At 41.4% G+C, this 19,202-nt stretch overlaps 2 protein-coding genes across 2 annotated transcripts in view; both read left to right on the top strand.

Annotated features, from left to right (window-relative positions):
- Nucleotides 1-59, top strand: part of LOC306932178 (uncharacterized protein) — a gene marked incomplete at its 5' end in the record, with an annotated part of 15,334 nt that extends 15,275 nt beyond the window's left edge. The window contains one exon of the mRNA XM_079513876.1: nucleotides 1-59. This exon is cut by the window's left edge and continues 298 nt beyond it.
- A 2,978-nt stretch (nucleotides 60-3,037) lies between these two features.
- dhx40 (DEAH (Asp-Glu-Ala-His) box polypeptide 40) lies at nucleotides 3,038-13,584 on the top strand. The gene is made up of 17 exons (XM_079514031.1): nucleotides 3,038-3,400; nucleotides 3,759-3,904; nucleotides 4,021-4,140; nucleotides 5,719-5,967; nucleotides 6,783-6,849; nucleotides 6,956-7,087; nucleotides 7,217-7,316; nucleotides 7,454-7,540; nucleotides 7,703-7,885; nucleotides 8,299-8,379; nucleotides 8,560-8,717; nucleotides 9,916-10,030; nucleotides 10,904-11,012; nucleotides 11,134-11,228; nucleotides 11,448-11,517; nucleotides 11,957-12,185; nucleotides 13,327-13,584. Exons 1-17 carry the CDS (start codon nucleotides 3,229-3,231, stop codon nucleotides 13,449-13,451), a joined length of 2,238 nt encoding a protein of 745 aa, XP_079370157.1. The 5' UTR covers nucleotides 3,038-3,228; the 3' UTR covers nucleotides 13,452-13,584.
- The last annotated feature ends 5,618 nt before the right edge of the window (nucleotides 13,585-19,202 follow it).

The following is a 19,202-nucleotide window of genomic DNA, read 5'->3' as shown; positions in this document are numbered from 1 at the left end:
TCTATTGTGAAGAAAAACTGCCAGTCTACTGGAATTTTCATGAGCCCACGTTGAGCAATTTGAGTAATTAGCATAATATGTGACCATACCATTAATAACCTATATAAGGCAAAACAAATAAAATGTAATCATTCTTTAAGTAGCATGTCACGTGTCAAACCCGGGGTTTTTCATGATTCTGGATCCATTCCAAGCATTAGTTTTGCACAGAAACCACTCCTTGGGCTAAAAACTGCCATGCACTTTCCCAAATGTGCTGAGTCTGCTGACCTCATCACATTTGTGATGACGGCTATGGCCGTTTTATAGCCCAAGGAATTTTGTGCAAAACTAATGCTTGGAATGGATTCAGAATCATGAAAACTAGTTTGACACATCACATGCTACTTAAAGAATGATGAAATGTATATATGTTTTGCCTTATATAAGTTATTAATGATATGGTCACATATTATGCTAATTAGTCAAATTGCTCATCGTGCAACTTTTAGCAACCAAGCTTAATCTCCTGATGACATCTGAATCATAAAAGTTTATAACCAACATTTCTGGGTCTAACATGGGACCTATGGGGGCTTCCAGTAGAGTAGAATATGCTTAAAAAGATCCAAAAGAAAATGCAGTAGCCTACTGTGTATATGAATGCTTTATTTCTATGGAGAATTTTGTTTTGCTTTGTTTAGTTTAGTTTAACAAATCAAAGGCTTTAAAAAAAATCTGGAATGCTTCATTTTAACCATTGTGTAGTGTGTACAGAAGAAATAAAGGAGTGTGATGCCACATGTCTATTTTAGATGAGGAATTATTTAAAACAAATATCTTTAGGCCTAAATGTTTCCATTTTAAAGGGATAGTTCAGATTTTTTTTAACTTAAGTTGTATGAAATACTTCACTTGCCATTAATATAGTGGTTGCAACTGTATTAATTGATTGCCTGAGTCCTGTGGTGGGAGTTCTGCTCTGGTTTTGGTGAAATATCAAGTAGTTCCGGTCATTTTGTGGGGGGCACTGGGGGCCACGCAGTAAAAGTAAATTAATCCACAAAACTAACGTAATTTGTATTGTTGACCTATTTCTAAAATATTAGTGCAACTTCCGTTCTTTTTTTACCCCTCTATCACACAGAACTATGTTTTTTGTGTCCATATCACTACGCCCAAAAAATAGCTAATAGCTAATATTTTAGAAATAGGTCAACAATACAAATTACGTTCGTTTTGTGGATTCATTTACTTTTACTGCGTGGCCCCAGTGCCCCCCACAAAATGACCGGAACTACTTAATATTGACCAAAACCAGAGCAGAACTCCCACCATGGGACTCGGGCAATCAATTAATACAGTTGCAACCACTATATTAATGGCAATTATTACATGGCTTGGTTGAATGCTTGATTCTGATTGGTCAATCGCTTAATTCAGCGGTGAGTTATCTCATGATAATGACCGCTCCGCTGTATAATGACCGCTGCCTAATCAAACCCTCTGAGCACCACCAGCTGCGCGGCTGCGCCCGCTTGATTTACTGCCGTTTCCAACATAACAGCCATGTAAACACACACACTACTGACACACAATGTAATTTACAGCTAAACATTGCTCTTAAAAATGTTTTTGAAAACATTTGAGCGAGAAATAGACGAAGCAGCTGGACCCGAAAATGGATTCTATTTGATCAACTCACTTCCTTGTTTTCCGACAGTGCTTCAGCCCTGCAGCTGGGCAGACTCAGCCAGCGCGAAGTTATGGAATACTTTTTTTGTTGTGTTTTGGATCAATGGATTAATTTATGTTAGTTAGCCATGTAATAAGCGGGATAATATCTGGCTAGGTGGTCATTGTCGGGATATAATTCACCTTCAGGGAGTGTAACCACCTCGGCTTCGCCTCGGTGGTTAAACTCCCTGTCGGTGAATTATCTCCCGACAATGACCACCTAGCCAGATATTATCCCTTACATAATGACCGCTCCGCTGTATAATGACCGCTGCCTAATCAAACCCTCTGAGCACCACCAGCTGCGCGGCTGCGCCCGCTTGATTTACTGCCGTTTCCAACATAACAGCCATGTAAACACACACACTACTGACACACAATGTAATTTACAGCTAAACATTGCTCTCAAAAATGTTTTTGAAAACATTTGAGCGAGAAATAGACGAAGCAGCTGGACCCGAAAATGGATTCTATTTGATCAACTCACTTCCTTGTTTTCCGACAGTGCTTCAGCCCTGCAGCTGGGCAGACTCAGCCAGCGCGAAGTTATGGAATACTTTTTTTGTTGTGTTTTGGATCAATGGATTAATTTATGTTAGTTAGCCATGTAATAAGCGGGATAATATCTGGCTAGGTGGTCATTGTCGGGAGATAATTCACCTTCAGGGAGTGTAACCACCTCGGCTTCGCCTCGGTGGTTAAACTCCCTGTCGGTGAATTATCTCCCGACAATGACCACCTAGCCAGATATTATCCCTTACGTATTTCATACAACTTAAGTTCAAAAAATCTGAACTATCCCTTTAAGTCAACATAACAAATCATTTCAGTCGTATGTACTGTATTGATAACCTGTACTTTCCTTGAACTGCACCCATACACACTATTAATAACATATTTTCAACCAATTTTTTTTGGCAAACAATCATTTTATCATTTAATTAAGTAACTAATGATTAAACAGTTTTACTGCTGAAAGGAAATGCTTCAGAATCATCCAGATTAACTCTCCTACTAGGCCAGTCAATCTAAGATTTGATTTGAGGCTATTTTCACTTCTTCTTTTTTCTTTTATTCGTGAAATAAAATAAAAAACATTGAATTTGTTTTTAATTCATGAAAATGTTTGCTTTTTTTCTTCTTCTTTGAAATAATAATTAAAACAAAACGTAGTAACCAATCAATAAAGGGACCCATAAAAATGTGTCCGTGACCCACAAATGGGTCCCGACCATGGTCCCGACCCAGTGTTTGGGAAACAGTGCTTATGGGGAGGAGTTTACAGTCACGTGATCTTAACTTCGCCCAATGACAACACGGATGGGATTGTGTTTGAGGAAGTTATCGCAGGCTCTTGTCTTTTGCGTTGGACTTTTTGTGCAACAAAAAGTAATTACATTACTGCAGATACAGTTACTAATTCAGGCCAGGGCCGAGTGGTGTTCCGAACGATTACCCTTAACTTTCACCAGTCTGGTGGTATACATAGCTGGCCTTCATCTGACCACAGATATGTCAAAAAAACGAACGAAATGGGACACGACTGATGAGTCCAAGAAGCTGCCTATCTATCAGCATAAGAGCCAACTAGTTGATGCTGTGAGAGACAGTCCCTTCTTAGTGGTGACAGGAGAGACTGGCAGTGGGAAAACCACACAACTGCCACAATACTTATATCAAGCAGGTAAGGATTGATTGATTGATTGATTGATTGATTGATTGAAAAACGTATTAACAGTTTGCAGAATGGGTACAGTTCAAGGAAATCAAAGTATAAGTTAGTCAATAGTCTCAATACAAAATAAAAACCAGAAAAAGCACTAAGACTTGTTTACATAAGGGCCCTCAATCCTCTCTGACAGAAATGGTGAATGGTCATCCATGTGTTAGTTTGGCCATGGGGTGTGGGGGTGACCCCTGTAATAAGGGTCGCCATAGATTTGATTACTTGCATTGTACCCACTCAGATTTATTATTATTATATTATTATTAGACTGCTACCCCCCCCCCCCTGGAATGCTACTCACTATGATCTCTATTAGGATTTTGCAAAGATGGCAAAATTGGCATCACTCAACCCAGGCGAGTGGCAGCTATTACAGTGGCCCAGAGGGTAGCGCAGGAAATGCAATGCAGTCTTGGTAGAGAGGTTGGCTATCAAGTACGCTTTGACGACTGTACAACACAGGTGAGGAACAAATAAAGGTACTTTTATGTAATGTATACACATCATATTCTATATTGTAAACGTGATGTCTTTCTGACTATTATGATTGATTGCATGTCATAATTGTCATTTATCAGGACACAGTAGTGAAATACCTGACCGATGGATGTTTGCTCAGAGAAGTCCTGGCAGACCCTGCCCTTTCTCAGTACAGCGTGGTGATTTTGGACGAAGCCCATGAACGAAGCCTCAACACGGTGAGTTTGTTGTTGCTTATGTGCAAACAAAGTATGTCTGCCTTCTTCTGAATAAAGGTCATGTTCTGGTACGTACATGGTCCATCACTTACACACAGTGAGTGTGTAAGTGAAGGTTTGTTTACTGGGGCCAGTTCTGACTGAGTGAATGTCAAACTAGTAGACTAGCATTGTTACTTTGCTAAAACAAAGTCACCTACATTTTAACCCATTTTGACCTGAGATCAGATTCTAAAAATGTCTTCTAAATCCTGACGGCTTTCTGAAAAAGCTATGTTTCTATGTCAGTCGTTCTTTGATTTTTCAAAAATAGCAGAACTACAAGTTCATAGCGCGGCACTCAGTGCCGCGCTATGAGCTTGTAGATCTGCTATTTTTCAATAGCTAAAGCATAACATAATGCTAACACCAAAAGGGGTTCCCGCCCAAAATGGATTAAAAATATATAAATAAAACCGTTTTTCTCTCTCCAGAATTCACCTAGTAAAACATTTTGGATGGTCTTATGATGCACCTCAAAAAGGCAACATCACAGAAAACACAAGGGAACAATAATAACAATCTGATTCTCAAGAGAGAGACTACTAAGGTGTTTTTTACACGAGAACGGTGTTCATAAGAAACGGCAAAATAAAGTATCGTTTGCTGGGGTCCGTTTAGACGAGAATGGTGTTTTCAGGAGGTGAAAACGCAACAAAGTGAAACCACCTCCCAGAAATCTTTGAGAACGCCGTTTTATCCCTTCTCCGTGTAAACAGGCAAAACGGTGAATCCGCAAAACGTATGACATCATGGCTCACGTTGTCTCGCAGCGCATATATTATTACATTGATGCAGAGCCATATAATTATGATATAATGGAGTTCCTGAACAAGCCTCCCTCCTCGCCTACAAAGCGCTGCTCATCAGCGATGGTGAATGTAAAACCATGATGTAAATAAAATGCCTTAATTGTGATAGGTGGCAGCCGTGGCAGCAGCGTTTATGTAGCCTAATGTATTATAAAATATATAACCATCCCGTGGCGCGCTCTGCCTGCATGCTCTGGGCTGTCTGTCAGCATGTCTGTCACCTCGATGCGTTATAGAAAGCAGACAGCGAGCGACGGCCACAACCACGCTGTGTTCTGATTTGTTATAGATTTGTAATGTTCTATTATTTTCTATACTAACTATTCTCAAACACATTTCCCAATGGAAATGGAGAAATATACGGTATTGTTTACTGTCGTGTCTCTTTAGTTTCTAGAGAGACTAAATGGTCACAGATCAATATTATTAAAAAAAATGTTTTTAACATCCAATATTCAGCTATAATGTAACATTAATGTTGAATAGCAAAACCCTGATAGGGTTGCGTGAAGGGGGAGCTAGCTCTTCTTCTTGTACTTAACGTGGGTGACTGGTCTATTTGGCAGCCCGTTACCGCCACCTAGCGATATAGCGTTTTCATAAAGTGTGCGTTCTCGTGTAAAGGGTCAATACAAAATGAGAACGCAACGGGACTTTGCCGTTTTATCTGGAGATGGTCGCCGTGTAAAAGTAGTCTAAATCTGTGGTGTACTTATTTGTTTTACAGGATATTATGTTGGGTTTGTTGAAGAAAACCTTTTCCAACCCGGATGGAAAAGGTTTTAAGGACATTAAAGGCCGCTCACTCCCGCTAAGGGTTGTAGTGATGTCAGCCACGTTGGAGACAGACAAGCTTTCAGCCTTCCTGGACAACTGTCCTGTCTTCACCATTCCTGGGAGGACCTTTCCTGTCATCTGCAGGTTTGGCAGTGCCATAGGCCCCAAAGACTTGGACAACTCTGTCTATGTGAAAGAGGTGGGTTGACGGGTTGTGTGTGTTTTTTTTATTATTATTATGTATTTGTTTTTATTTTGAGTATCATGATATGAAGATTTAGCCTGGCTAATAAGCCAGACTCAAATCACACTGTCGTGTGGTATTTGAGTCTGGAGATGCTGTGTATGGATCTTGTTTCCCGGGGGGCGGGTTCAAACATTTTCTCTTTGACGCAATTGGTTAGAGCTACTGTCAGTCAAAGGTCTCAAGCATTGAACGTTGCCACACCAGTTCTCTGGTGTAGGAAATGGGCGTACAATTGAGCCTCTCCAGACCGTAATCCACCGGCAGGCAATTTTTTTTTGCCAACGGCTGATTCGGTCTGGCTTATTAGCCAGGCTAATGAAGATTCCCATCACTTTCGATTTTGAACTTCTTGAGCAAGAAAAAAAAAGATAAGCTCCAAAGCTTACAATATTTATTAAGGTTCCTCACAACATAGTTCACATGACGTTTCGAGCCTCACGGCTCTCCAACGGAATCAGATCAGAACTTCTTGAGCAACACATCTGAGACACCTGAGAAGAAGTGTTGTTTTGCGAGAAATGCATAGTTAGTTTTTCTTTCTTATAGTGAATATGACCTTCATTTAACCATTAACAAAATACATTGAGACAAAGTCTGTTTGGCAAGTATGCACTAGCCAAGAGGCAGACATGTTACACAGGTTCACATGCTTAAGAAAATACACTACAAAACAAACATATACACTGTACTAATCTGGAATATCTCTGTATTTGTGTGTTGCACCCATGTATTACCGGTAATACATATAATCTCTTTTGGTTTAAAAGGTTGTGAAGGTGGCCCTTGATGTGCATACCAGCGAAATGGCTGGGGACATTCTGGTGTTTTTAACAGGTAAGCCACTGATCGAGAGTCCTTAGATACTGAATAACAAGATTGCACTGTACAAAAACCTGATATTAATTCAATATGCAAAAAACGATAAAAAAATGTTTTACAGGCCAGTCTGAGATTGAAAAGGCTTGTGACATACTGTATGATAAAGCAGAGTCCATTGACTACCGATATGATGTACAGGACCAAACCGTGGAGGGCCTTCTTATTTTGCCCCTATATGGATCTATGCCCACTGGTAAGTAAGATTTTCAACCACTGCTAAACAATGTTCTCTAAACATTTTCAAGTATTTCTTTGTTGCGCCACCATTATTATGAAATTTACTCTGACAAAACTGACGATTTGTACCGTCCGTTACCACCAGATCAGCAAAGGCAGATCTTTCAGGCACCCCCTCCAGGTATAAGGAAGTGTGTAGTAGCCACCAACATTGCAGCCACATCTCTCACCATCAATGGGATAAAGTGAGAAAAAAGCTTTTGGTTACGTCGTTGGTTTTCCTGCATGTATCACAAAGCATCAGATGAATAAATATCTGACCTAAGCTGATGTTATATTGTTCATTGGTTCTCATCCAACTACATATTTGCTCTCCGTACAGGTACATTGTTGACAGTGGATTTGTAAAACAGCTCAATCACAACTCAAGGGTTGGCATGGATATTTTGGAGGTGGTGCCTATTGCAAAGTGAGTATGGGGGACTTCATAGAATCATACGTTATTATTCGGCTTAGTGATTACAGCTGTGGTTCTCAAACGTTTTCATGCCAAGGACCTCCACATTTGTGTGTGTGTGTGTGTGTGTGTGTGTGTGTGTGTGTGTGTGTGTGTGTGTGTGTGTGTGATTAGGAGTGAAGCTCAGCAGAGAGCAGGCCGAGCCGGGAGAACCTCGGCTGGGAAATGCTTTCGGATATACACGGAGGAATTCTGGGAAAAGTGCATGCTTGAATACACGGTCCCAGAGATCCAGAGGACCAGCCTTTCCTCAGTAATACTCACACTCAAGTGTCTGGGAGTACATGATGTCATCGGGTAAGTAACACGTACAACAGCAAAAGAAAGGAACACAAAAACGAACAACAAACAATCCCACCCACCCCTCCCCCCGGGACCAAAGATGCCACAAAATGTACACCTGCGTCAAGACTCCTACCACTGTGCAATGGGAGAAAATAAATAATAATAATAAGACTAAATCATGTCCTTGACCAAATCTGCAATACCAGACCAAATATTAATATTTTCCTCCTTCGCTCCGTGTAATCTTGCGGTTGACATTTCCAGATAGATGATATCTAGAAAGGTCAAAGCCCATTTCCATTCCATTTGTTGTGTACACTGTAACAATTACGTCAGGAGATTCATATTTTTTTCCGATGTAATATTCAACATGGATCTTATGTGTAAGTAATCTTGTGATTACTTCCACTGAATGCTGTCTTAAGGTTCCCATACCTGGACCGTCCAGAAGAAAGGTTTATTCTGGACGCTCTAAAACAGCTCTATCAGTGTGACGCAATTGACCGGTAAGTGACCCTGCATATGGACATAAATATAAAACCCTTTGAGACCTACAGTGAAATTCAGCATGTACAGCTATGACTATGTCGACCTATCTATCTATCTAGATCTGTTGTTCACAGATCTATTACTTGGTTAAATTTAGCTGATCATCTTTTGCGTGGTGTGTTGTCTGTACTCTGTAGGAGAGGTGTAGTGACCCGTCTGGGAGAGCTGATGGTGGAGTTCCCTCTTCAGCCAGGGCTCACCAGGGCTTTGCTCAAGGCTGCGTCTTTTGGCTGCGAGAACCTGCTCCTCCCCGTGGCATCCATGCTGTCTGTGGAGAACATCTTCATTCGACCAGGTCAGCAACTTGTGTCTACCACATGTGCCCAGTGGTGTAATGGTGATTTCTTTTTTCACGGTACGGTATTTTAATGACGTCACGTGCCCAGCGTAGAGTGTCGCAGTCTCGCCCCCTTTCATGACGACTACAGGCCCAGGAAATTATTCCCTGTGCATTTTCCCCATAGACATTTCAAAAAGTATTTATTTAAAGATCTGTAAGCCTCGAACAAAGCCAACTCGGATCGTGACAAATCATGACAACAAACACAATTTTTCGGGCAACAAATAAGAGAGAACAAATTAGAAAGAAGAAAAAAAGGGCAGGGTACAACACGTTGTTTTTCTTCTTTGTAATTATTTGTTCGGCCCAAAATATTGTGTTTGTTATGATTTGTCGCAATTCGAGTTGGCTTTGTTCGAGGCTTACAGATCTTTAAATAAATACTTTTTGAAATGTCTATGGGAAAAATGCATGGGGAATTATGTCCTGGGCCTGTCGTCGTCATGAAAGGGGGTGGGACTGCAACACTCTATAGAGCGTCGCAGTCCCACCCCCTACCAGGGCCCAGGAAATGATTCTCCGTTCATTTTCCTCATAGACATTTCAGAAAGTATTTATTTAAAGACGTTTACGCCGCGGACAAAGCCAACTCGAGTCGTGACAAATCATGACAACAAACACAATTTTTTGGGCCGAACAAATAATTAGAAAGAAGAAAAAAACGGCAGGTTACAACACTTTTTTTGTTGTTTTTCTTCTTTGTAATTATTTGTTTGGTCCAAAATATTGCGTTTGTTGTCATGAGTTGTCACGACTCGAGTTGGCGTTGTCCGCGGCGTAACCGTCTTTAAATAAATACTTTTTGAAATGTCTGGGGAAAAATGCATGGGGAATTATGTCCTGGGGTCAAAAAACCTTAGGTTTCGTTTTTGGCTAGGTGGCCCAGCCTTCATCCAATCACAGACAGAGCGGGGGCGGGCCTTGGTGTGCGTGCTGTTGGCCTGTCGTGTGTCCCCCCACTATAGTGCGTGCATGTGCACATCTTGTTACCGGGGCGGGCAAGGTTTTTTTCCAAATCACTGTCAAGTACTAGTGATAAAATATGACCCAGTAAGGTGTGTGGGTGCAAGGCAAATGCAATGACGAAGGTGGAGGAGAGTTTATCGAGGCGGGATTTCAGTCCACATTGATGTTACTCTGTCACTCCCTGTAGGCCACCCTGAGAAGCAGAAGGAGGCAGACGAGAAACACAAGCAGCTGGCAGCCAAGTCAGGCAGTATCAATGACTTTGCTCTGCTGCTGAGTGTGTTCCAGCAGTGCAAAGACAGGTACAGTACTTTTCAGATTACAAATATCTATTTATTTATTTACAACAACAAGCAGAAGGTGCAACAAGAGAACATAGCTTTTTTTGTGGTATGAAATTAGATGCCATACCCTGTAGAAGGCATTTTGTTGCCGAAACGTTGGTCATAATAAAAGTTTTTTTTGCATCGTCACTACGAGCTGTGCGACCGAAGTTTGTCTACCATGGTCAGCAGCACCTCCCCCCCACTATTGGTGTGTGCTCCTGCCTCTTTTGTTAGTTATGAAATTAGATGCCAAATATTTGTTGGGTCTTCTGGTGTAATGGTCAGGGTATGCAATCAAAGAATTGTAGGTTCGAACATGCAATTCTTACAGCAGGCTACACTGTCTGTAGAGTTAAGTTTGGTCTGGTGTGGTTAGGGTGAGGATGGGACTTGCATACACATGTCATCATAAGGCAGTGGTTGTCAATCTTTTGCATATCACGCCCCATTATTTATTCTCCATTTGGTGGTCACCATTTGATGAGATTTATCCTCTCAGACCCAAAACTAAAGAATATTCTGTTGTTGGTACCATAGGATGTCTCCTATGTTAACAGGCAAACGTTGATCAAAATAACAATTCTTCTACATTCCCTAATTATGTAGACTTCTTGTAAATTAAGTAATACAGATGTTTAACAATAATGTAACTCTTGAGAGTGCAACAATCTCAAGAGTTAAAGATCTATATTTCCATATCTATATTTCCAACTATTCATCATTTAGCTGGGGGCCACCTGGAACCTCCTCAAGAACCACTGTTCTAAGGACACCAAGGAGTGTCAGAATGTTTTTCAATAATTAAAAACCCAACTAGATATTTTCTTCCCTTTTTTTTTTATTCTACAGCGATTCCCCCTCAGCGTGGTGTAAGGACAACTGGATCCACTGGAGGGCGCTGAAGTCTGCCTTCAGTGTGGAGACCCAGCTGAGAGAAATCCTCTTGCGACTCCAACAGGTCACTGAGAGAGCTGTCATGTGTAATACCTGAAGCCTGTCCTGGACGAAAGTCTCCAGACGTAAAATGGATGATGATGATGATGAACATAATTGAATGGATGGGGTCATTTTCTTTTCAGAAGAGAGATTTCCCCGTAGAGATGTTCAACGGGGATAAGAGTGAACTCTTCAGACGTTGCCTCTGCGCGGGATACTTCACTAATGTTGCTAGAAGGTATCGTACATGTTCATTTTAATTACGTATTCACATTCGAGATTTCCATTTAGTTGCTTTTTTGTACTGTGACCTTATACTGGTATATAATATACACACACACACGTCACACACACACACACACACACACACACACGCACACACGCACACACACACACACACACACACACACACACACACACCCTTTTGTGTATGTATACATTTGCTCCATCACTCTAGGTCTATTGGAAAGGTGTTTTGCACAATGGACGGCCACGGATCCATGGTTCACATTCATCCATCATCGTCGGTAAACATTTTTCATTGTTTAAAGGGATTGTGACATATAAAAAAACTTTTTGTAATTTTCTTAATTCTTTTAGGTTTTCTGAGCTCAGTTGAACCCAAAAAACCTGAACTTTTAACATTCAGTAGATTTTCTGTGGTCTGGGGTTTTCTGGCTCAAACAAGTGCAATCCCATATAGGAATCTGCCAGCAGATGTCACTGTTTTGCCTGTTTTCACTGCAGCTCAAAAGGCTTCACAGACACAAGAAATCCCAGACCACAGAAAATCCACTGAATGTTCAAAGTTCAGGTTTTTGGGGTGTAATTGAGGTCATAAAACCTAAAATAAAAAATAAAAATAAATAAAAATGAATGTCATGACACCTTTAAAAGCTAAGGTGACACAGATGCGTTCCAGGTCTTAATGGCTTTAAAGTCCTGTTTCTCATTTTGTCATCGAAGCTGTTTGACCATGAAGCAGAGCTGAACTGGGTCATTTTCCACGATGTGCTGGTGACCTCGCGTGTGTACATCCGTACCGTGTGCCCCATCCGTTACGACTGGGTAAAGGACCTGTTGCCCAAACTCCACGAGGTGGACGTCTATGAGCTGAGCAGTGTGGCGAGGGAGGAGGTGACCGATGAAGAGATCGCTAAATGGGAGACCAGAGAGGCAGCAAAAAGACCTACAGGTTTTTCCCCCCCCATTTAATCAGTGATTTCAGATTGCCTGTTCAGTTATTATGCGCAAGGAAATGGGATTGGTCCCTTTGTGACTACCCATATGCTTTGGATAAAAGACCTCAGGCTTCCCACGCCATGAATTTCCTGGAAATATTTTGAAATTAGAAAATGAATAAATAATAATAATTTAAAAAAAAAAACATTTTCCAGTCCTGGGAAAGGTGTGGAATTTATCAAAGGTCCTGGAATAAATATTAGGATATGCATTGTTTTTATCTACTGAAAAACATTTTCCAAAACATGTATGTAACAGAAGTCGTTTTTCACCGAACGGGCTGCGTGATTGCAGCCTAATGTGTGCCCGACGTGACAATAAGAACAAATCTACAAGCTCACAAGGTGCTGCAGCGTGATCCTATATGCCCTGGGATAGGTTTTGCCCAAAATTTGGAATGGAATTATGCCATTCTATATTCTATGCTTTATTTGGGCATTGCACATAGGTGGTAAGAGACTGGAAATTGGGTTAAATATTCTGGAAAGGTTTTGGAAATTCATTGGTAAAAATGTGTGGGAACCCTCACCCTGTAAAAGGCTATTCATGCATCCAGAGATTAAAATAGGGTCCATTTTGCTAGCTTTAGTTATAATAATCATTTCTTCTTCTGTTTTCTACATGAATATAACCACATCATGCTCTATATGTAAAGTGTCTTGAGACAAATTGTTGTGATTTGACACTTTAAAAAAATGTAATTGAATTGAATTGAATTATAACCATATGAAATGGGAGTTAAATGCTGCAATTTGTAAAAATGGCAAAATTATCACTCCTAACGCCATTGAAGTGGACTCATAAAATGTTAGCCTGGCTAATAAGCCAGACCGAATAAGCCAGCTAATAAACCTGCTGGCAGATTACGCAACAGTGTTGTGTGATATTAGTCTGGCTTATTAGCCAGGCTAATAAAATGTCCCTGGGACTCATCTAAAAGACCATCCCGGGACTCATTACATTGATTTACATCACTGTGCATCATCTGTATGTAGTGTTTGAATCAATTTAAGAAAGAGATTAGCTGTATCTCCATATATTATAGTGGCTCAAGTCATGCCCTAATTATGGTGTAATAAGGTTTCTTTTGACAGAGGTGTCGGCCGAGGATGCTGCGAGGAAACTGGAGAAGCGAAACGATGAGAGCGCCGTCAGTGACGCCCGCGCTCGGTATCTGCAGCGAAAGCACGAGAGACGACAACAATCCAAACCCCTGTGAATGTAAAACAACCGCATCATGGGGGAAGGAAGGACCAAGTGCCAAATCATATTGCAATTTTGACATTTTTTATGTTATACCAGGTTCTTTTTTTAATTTTGATGTCAATAAATATCTTTTTATATACATTTTACTCTATTGGTTGTTTCGTAATCCTTCCACTAAAACAGGTCACAGTATATCAGTGGTTCTCAACCTGTGGTCCAGGGACCACCAGTGGTCCTTGAAGGGATTCCAGGTGGTCCCCAGCTAGATGATGGAGTTGGTAACCAAATGGACCCTTATAGATCTTTAACTAAAATAAAATGTAAAATGAAACCTGTAGATGTCCATTTGGGGTCCATTTGGGTTCATTTTACGCTCTCAAGAGTTAAATTATTGTTAAACATCTGTATTACCTAATTTACAAGAAATCTACACAATTAGAGAATGTAGAAGAATTGTTATATTGATCGTTTGCCTGTTATCTCTCCTAATGGAACCACATCAATACAGCATGGAATTGTGGTAAACATATTCTAAGTCTTGGGTCTGACTCGTCTGAGAGGTAGTGTATTTATTTATTTTATATATATGTATTTATTTAATCCTTCCACAGTGGCACTAAAACAGGTCACAGTAGGCCTTAATCATATGACATGCAACGAAAGGAAGCACCTGTGTTTAAGTCATTCAGTAAGTTCTGTGATCTACATAGTGTCAGTCAGCTAATTACCCAACCCACTAGAGTGTGTGATTCTACTCAAACTGTCATTGATCTCATTCTGTCCTCGGACAAATCCAGAATCTCCAAGAAAGGGGTTATTGTATGTGGGCTTAGTGATCATTTTATGATATTCTGTACCCGCAAAATACAAAAACTTAAGACCGGCTGCCACAAAACAGTCATATCAAGGGACCTCAAAACCTACTCTAGTGAGGTCTTTAACCAAGTATTGGAGAGTCTGGATTGGTCCGATGAGCTTAAAAGCACACATGTCGAAGAAGCTTGGCTTGGCTTCAAAACCAAATTTACATCAGTACTGAACAACATGGCTCCTTTGAGAACCACCAGGGGCAAAACCCGCTCGGAACCATGGATGAATTCGGACATACTGGCTGCAATGAAAGCCAGAGACAAAAAATGCTCTGAAGTTCTAAAATGCAAGTCAAAGCTAGCCAAGCGCTTCGACAGTGTTCGCCAAGCTCGTTTGAACAACCTAAATACACAACGAATCAAACTACGAAACAGTGTAACTGCCATGACCAAATCAGCTAAAAGTAACTTCATTAATGATAAAGCTCAGGAAAACAAAAACAATCCTCATGAGCTCTGGAAGCTACTAAACAATCAACTAAGCTATGGTCAGAAACTAAAAACCAGATTTTCGAACATAAACATCAAATCTGACAACACTCTCATCACTGACAACCTTGATGTGGCCAACTACTTGAATATCTTCTTTACAAACATATCAACAACTCTGGTTAACAAACTGCCCTCCCACTCTGGGCTCTTTGGTGTAGAGCACATTACAACCTTCTACAAAAACCTAGGTGTTTGTAAAGACGATTTTAAACTAGTTATGGTAACAACTGATGAGGTAATTAAGAAACTGAGTGCCCTCCAACCCCACAAGGCCACAGGCCATGACAACATGGCAAGGGAGTAAATTAGACCCCGGCAACTACCGCCCTATTTCTATTCTTAGTTCCATCTCGAAAGTGATGGAAAAAATAGTCTATGAACAGGTTGAAAAGTATCTTGCCACTAATAAATTATTGTACGAGTTCCAATCTGGCTTCAGAACATCCCACTCCACTGACACATGCCTCCTCTATTTGAGCGACCACATCAAACAAGAGGTGGACGCTGGCAAATACTGCGGCATGGTCATGCTGGACCTCCAAAAGGCTTTTGACACCGTGAACCACTCCATACTGGTTAACAAGCTAAAAGCAATTGGTTTCGATGGCACATCAGTGAGCTGGATGCAATCCTACCTGGAGGCAGAGCCGGATTTACCTTGCTGAGGGCCCCCGGGCTGGAGCAAATTTGAGGGCCCCCCTTGGGGCGCGCGGCGCAGCCGCGCGACCCGCGCGAAAAATTTGCACTAAAAATTTTTTGCGCGAAAAATTTGGGCTATTTTGTTTTCATTTTGGGGTACCCAGGCCCCTAAAAAGAGAGGCAGGCAGGCAGGCAGGCAGGCAGGCAGGCAGGCAGGCAGGCAGGCAGGCAGACAGACAGGCAGGCAGGCAGACAGACTAGTCGCTGTCCATGGTGCTGAATGAATGCAGCCACTAGTAGGCAATAGTGCACTAATGCAGTTTTACAGCAAAATATTTCACAATGTGCTCTGAATCTGATATTAGGGGTGGGGGGGGCCCTTGATACCGGACACAGACAGTAGGCGGGCTTTAGACCGGATCATGCTTTCCACGGCTATAGCTAGCTACCCCACAGCAGTGAGCACTGCAGTGCAGACAGGCAGTGCAGAGAGAAGCTCTCTCTCAATGAACCATAATACAACTAAATACAATAACTATACACACATTTCACTTGAATTGGTCAATTGGATTTCAATACTTTAGTTATAAAAAAAAAATATATATATATATATATAATTTTTTTTTTTTTTTTTTTTTTTCGGGGGCCCCTCTAGTCGTGGGCCCCCGGGCTTCAGCCCACCCTAGCCCAACGGTAAGTCCGGCTCTGCCTGGAGGGGAGAGAACAGATGGTGGAAGTGAACGGAACACTGTCCCCCCCCCTCCCAGTGAGCTGTGGCGTTCCACAAGGAAGCATACTAGGGCCTCTACTGTTCCTAATATATGTAAACGACATGACTTCAGCCTGTGACTGCAACTTGTTCCTGTTCGCAGATGACTCAGCACTGCTGGTCTCGGACAGGGACAAACTGCAGGTTGAAAATGCCCTCAGCTCTGAACTCGGTAGAATCTGCACCTGGCTCGCTGATAACAAACTATCTTTACACCTGGGAAAAACTGAATCCATTCTCTTTGGCTCTATTAGCAATCTCAGCAAGGCAAATGGCTTCTTGGTTAGAGTGGGTGACAATGTTATCACACGCAAAGATGAAATTACCTACCTAGGTTCCATCCTGGAGGCTAATCTTTCCGGTGATAAAATGGCCACCAACGTAATCAAAAAAGTCAACCATAGAACAAGATTCCTCTACAGGATCTCCTCACTGGTCAACAAAAACACCTTGAAGACCTTAACAGGAGCCCTTGTACAGGGTTTCTTTGACTATGCATGCACCTCCTGGTACCACAGCACCTCAAAGGCCCTTAAAACCAGGCTCCAGACTTCCCAAAACAAACTGGTCAGGCTCCTACTTGATCTAGCCCCCCGAACCCACCTCACCCCTGCCCACTTCGACAGGCTGGAATGGCTTAGGGTCGACGACAGAGTACAGCAACTTGCAATGGGTCTGGTCCACAAGATTCGATACACCACCAAGATACCCATGTACCTGTCTAGATACTTCCTTAATGTTAACGAAGTCCACACCCACAACACCAGAGGGAGTGCAACGAACCATGTACAACCCAGATTCGGCACAAACAAGGGACTAAATTCTTTTCGCTCCTATGCCACCAAAATGTGGAACGCCCTACCAACTGTCATTAAGACATGCGAATCCCTTGACTCCTTCAAAACCGCTCTCAAAGGGCACCTACGGATGGCTGCAATTCGAAACTGGCCCCCGTAAAATCTGAAACCCCCCCCCTGCCCCCCCCTTTTTTCCCCTCACTGTATATATTTCTTTTCCCTTTTTACCTCCTTTTTGATGAATTCTTTTTTGATGAATTCCTGTTCTGTCTATAGAAGTGTCTATTTGTACGTCTCTAAATGTTTTGATGATTTGAACATGGTGGACCCTGTTGGAAACAAGTGTAATGCTTAATTGGGTCGTCCACTCACAGTTAACAGCCTTTGTATTGAGTTTGTGCTTGAAATGTACTGTAATTCTGCAAACTGTTAATAAATTCTTCAATCAATCAATCAAAACGTATATTATCTATGCAGTCAGTGGTTTATATATATACTCTATGGTGGTTCCCCATGGTGGTCCCTCACTCACGCACTGGCCTTGTATTCACTTCACTGTACGTCATGTCCTGTTTGTGTGTGCGTATGTTCAGTGTTGCCATGTCCGCCTATTGTAAGCGACTTTGGGCTTTTGAGTGGTGCAACTTTGCAACCACTCCTAGAGTATAGACCGCTATGTGTGTCCCTGGGTGACTCCCTGCAGTGATGTAAATATGTTTTCAATGTAATGAGTCCCGGGATGCAGGGATGGTCTTTTAGATGAGTCCCAGGGACATTTTATGAGTCCCACTTCAACGACGTTAGGAGTCATATTTTGCTTTTTTTTTTTTACAAATTGCAGCATTTAACTCCCATTTCATTTGATATGGTTATAATGTGGTTATATTCATGTAGAAAACAGAAGAAGAACTAAAGCTAGCAAAATAAACTAGAATAAAAACGGTACAGTAGTGCATCCCGTGGATGCGGAGGTCGTTGTTTTGTTGTCCTTTAACTATAAACTGCGTTTTGGGATGCAAAATGCACCCTATTTTAATCTCTGTCCCTGGCTGGGTGGCTGGGTCTGTCTGAGCACGAAAATAGCGTTATAGCATTTGTTAACCACCAAGTGTCACTGTTGCACAGCCTAACACACACACAAAGGCCAGGGATGAGGGCTTGTACAGTACAGTACGTACAGCACAAGTACAGTACAGCACCACTCACTTCAGACGGGTCTGATTTTTCTGTATTTTGTGCTTGTTAACCTTGTTTCATAATTTTGTTTGAACCAGTGATTCTCAAACATTTTCTTGTTGTCAAGAACCCCCCAAATAATTATGTATTTGTCTGCAGACCCACATCTGAAAATATTGTATGCCAGGGACAAGTGGTGTTAAAATGTTTTTTTTATAAATGTCATTTTATTTTTGAGTGGTGCTATAGCCACCCATATAGACAGCTATGTGTGTCCCTGCCTGCCATGCCTGTGTCCGTCCGAGCACGGAAATAGGAAATAACGTTTGTTGACCACCAAGTGTTACTGTTGGGCAGCCTAACACACACACAGGCCAGGGAGGAAGGCTTGTACAGTACAGTAGGCTACACTGCAGTACATTCAGTACAGTACTACAGCACGAGTACAGTACAGCACCACTCAGTTCAAACGGGTCTAATTTTTGTAATTTTTTTATTTAAAGTAGAAGATGTACAAGCTTGTAGATCTGCTATTTTCATTTCATTGTCATGTTATAGCCTAGTCCAGTGGTTTTCAACCTCTTTCATTCCTTTTATTTATTGGGCATTTGAGCCACAGACCGTACCGTTTGATGAGGTTTAGCCTCTCAGACCCAAGACTAAAGAATATTTTGTTGTCGTTGGATAAGATTGTATCCACAATTCCATGCTGTATTGATGTGGTTGGTACCATTAGGAGAGATATTAACGTTGATCAAAATAATAATTCTTCTACATCCTCTAGACTTCTTGTAAATTAAGTAATGAGGATGTTTAACAATAATTTAACTCTTGAGAGTGTACAATGTTTACACTCAAGAGAGTTAAAGGTCTATAAGGGATTGATTGAAGTATTAACAGTTTGCATAATTACAGTACATTTCAAGCACAACTCTCATCATTTAGCTGGGGACCACCTGGAGAAACCCCCTCAATAAGGACCACTGGTGGTGGTCCCTGGACCACTGTTTGAGAAGAATTAC

This window comes from Electrona antarctica (genome assembly GCF_951216825.1).
Source record: "Electrona antarctica genome assembly, chromosome: 11".
Taxonomy (NCBI): domain Eukaryota; kingdom Metazoa; phylum Chordata; class Actinopteri; order Myctophiformes; family Myctophidae; genus Electrona; species Electrona antarctica.
This window is presented reverse-complemented; position numbering and strand designations above follow the sequence as displayed.

Bases quoted from the DNA above. Each gene is read 5' to 3' on its own strand.
- dhx40 (XM_079514031.1), top strand. From the start codon at position 3,229: ATGTCAAAAAAACGAACGAAATGGGACACGACTGATGAGTCCAAGAAG. The intron at 7,886-8,298 runs GTAAGTAACACG...TGCTGTCTTAAG, and splicing joins GGAGTACATGATGTCATCGG to GTTCCCATACCTGGACCGTC. The intron at 10,031-10,903 runs GTACAGTACTTT...TTTATTCTACAG, and splicing joins TTCCAGCAGTGCAAAGACAG to CGATTCCCCCTCAGCGTGGT.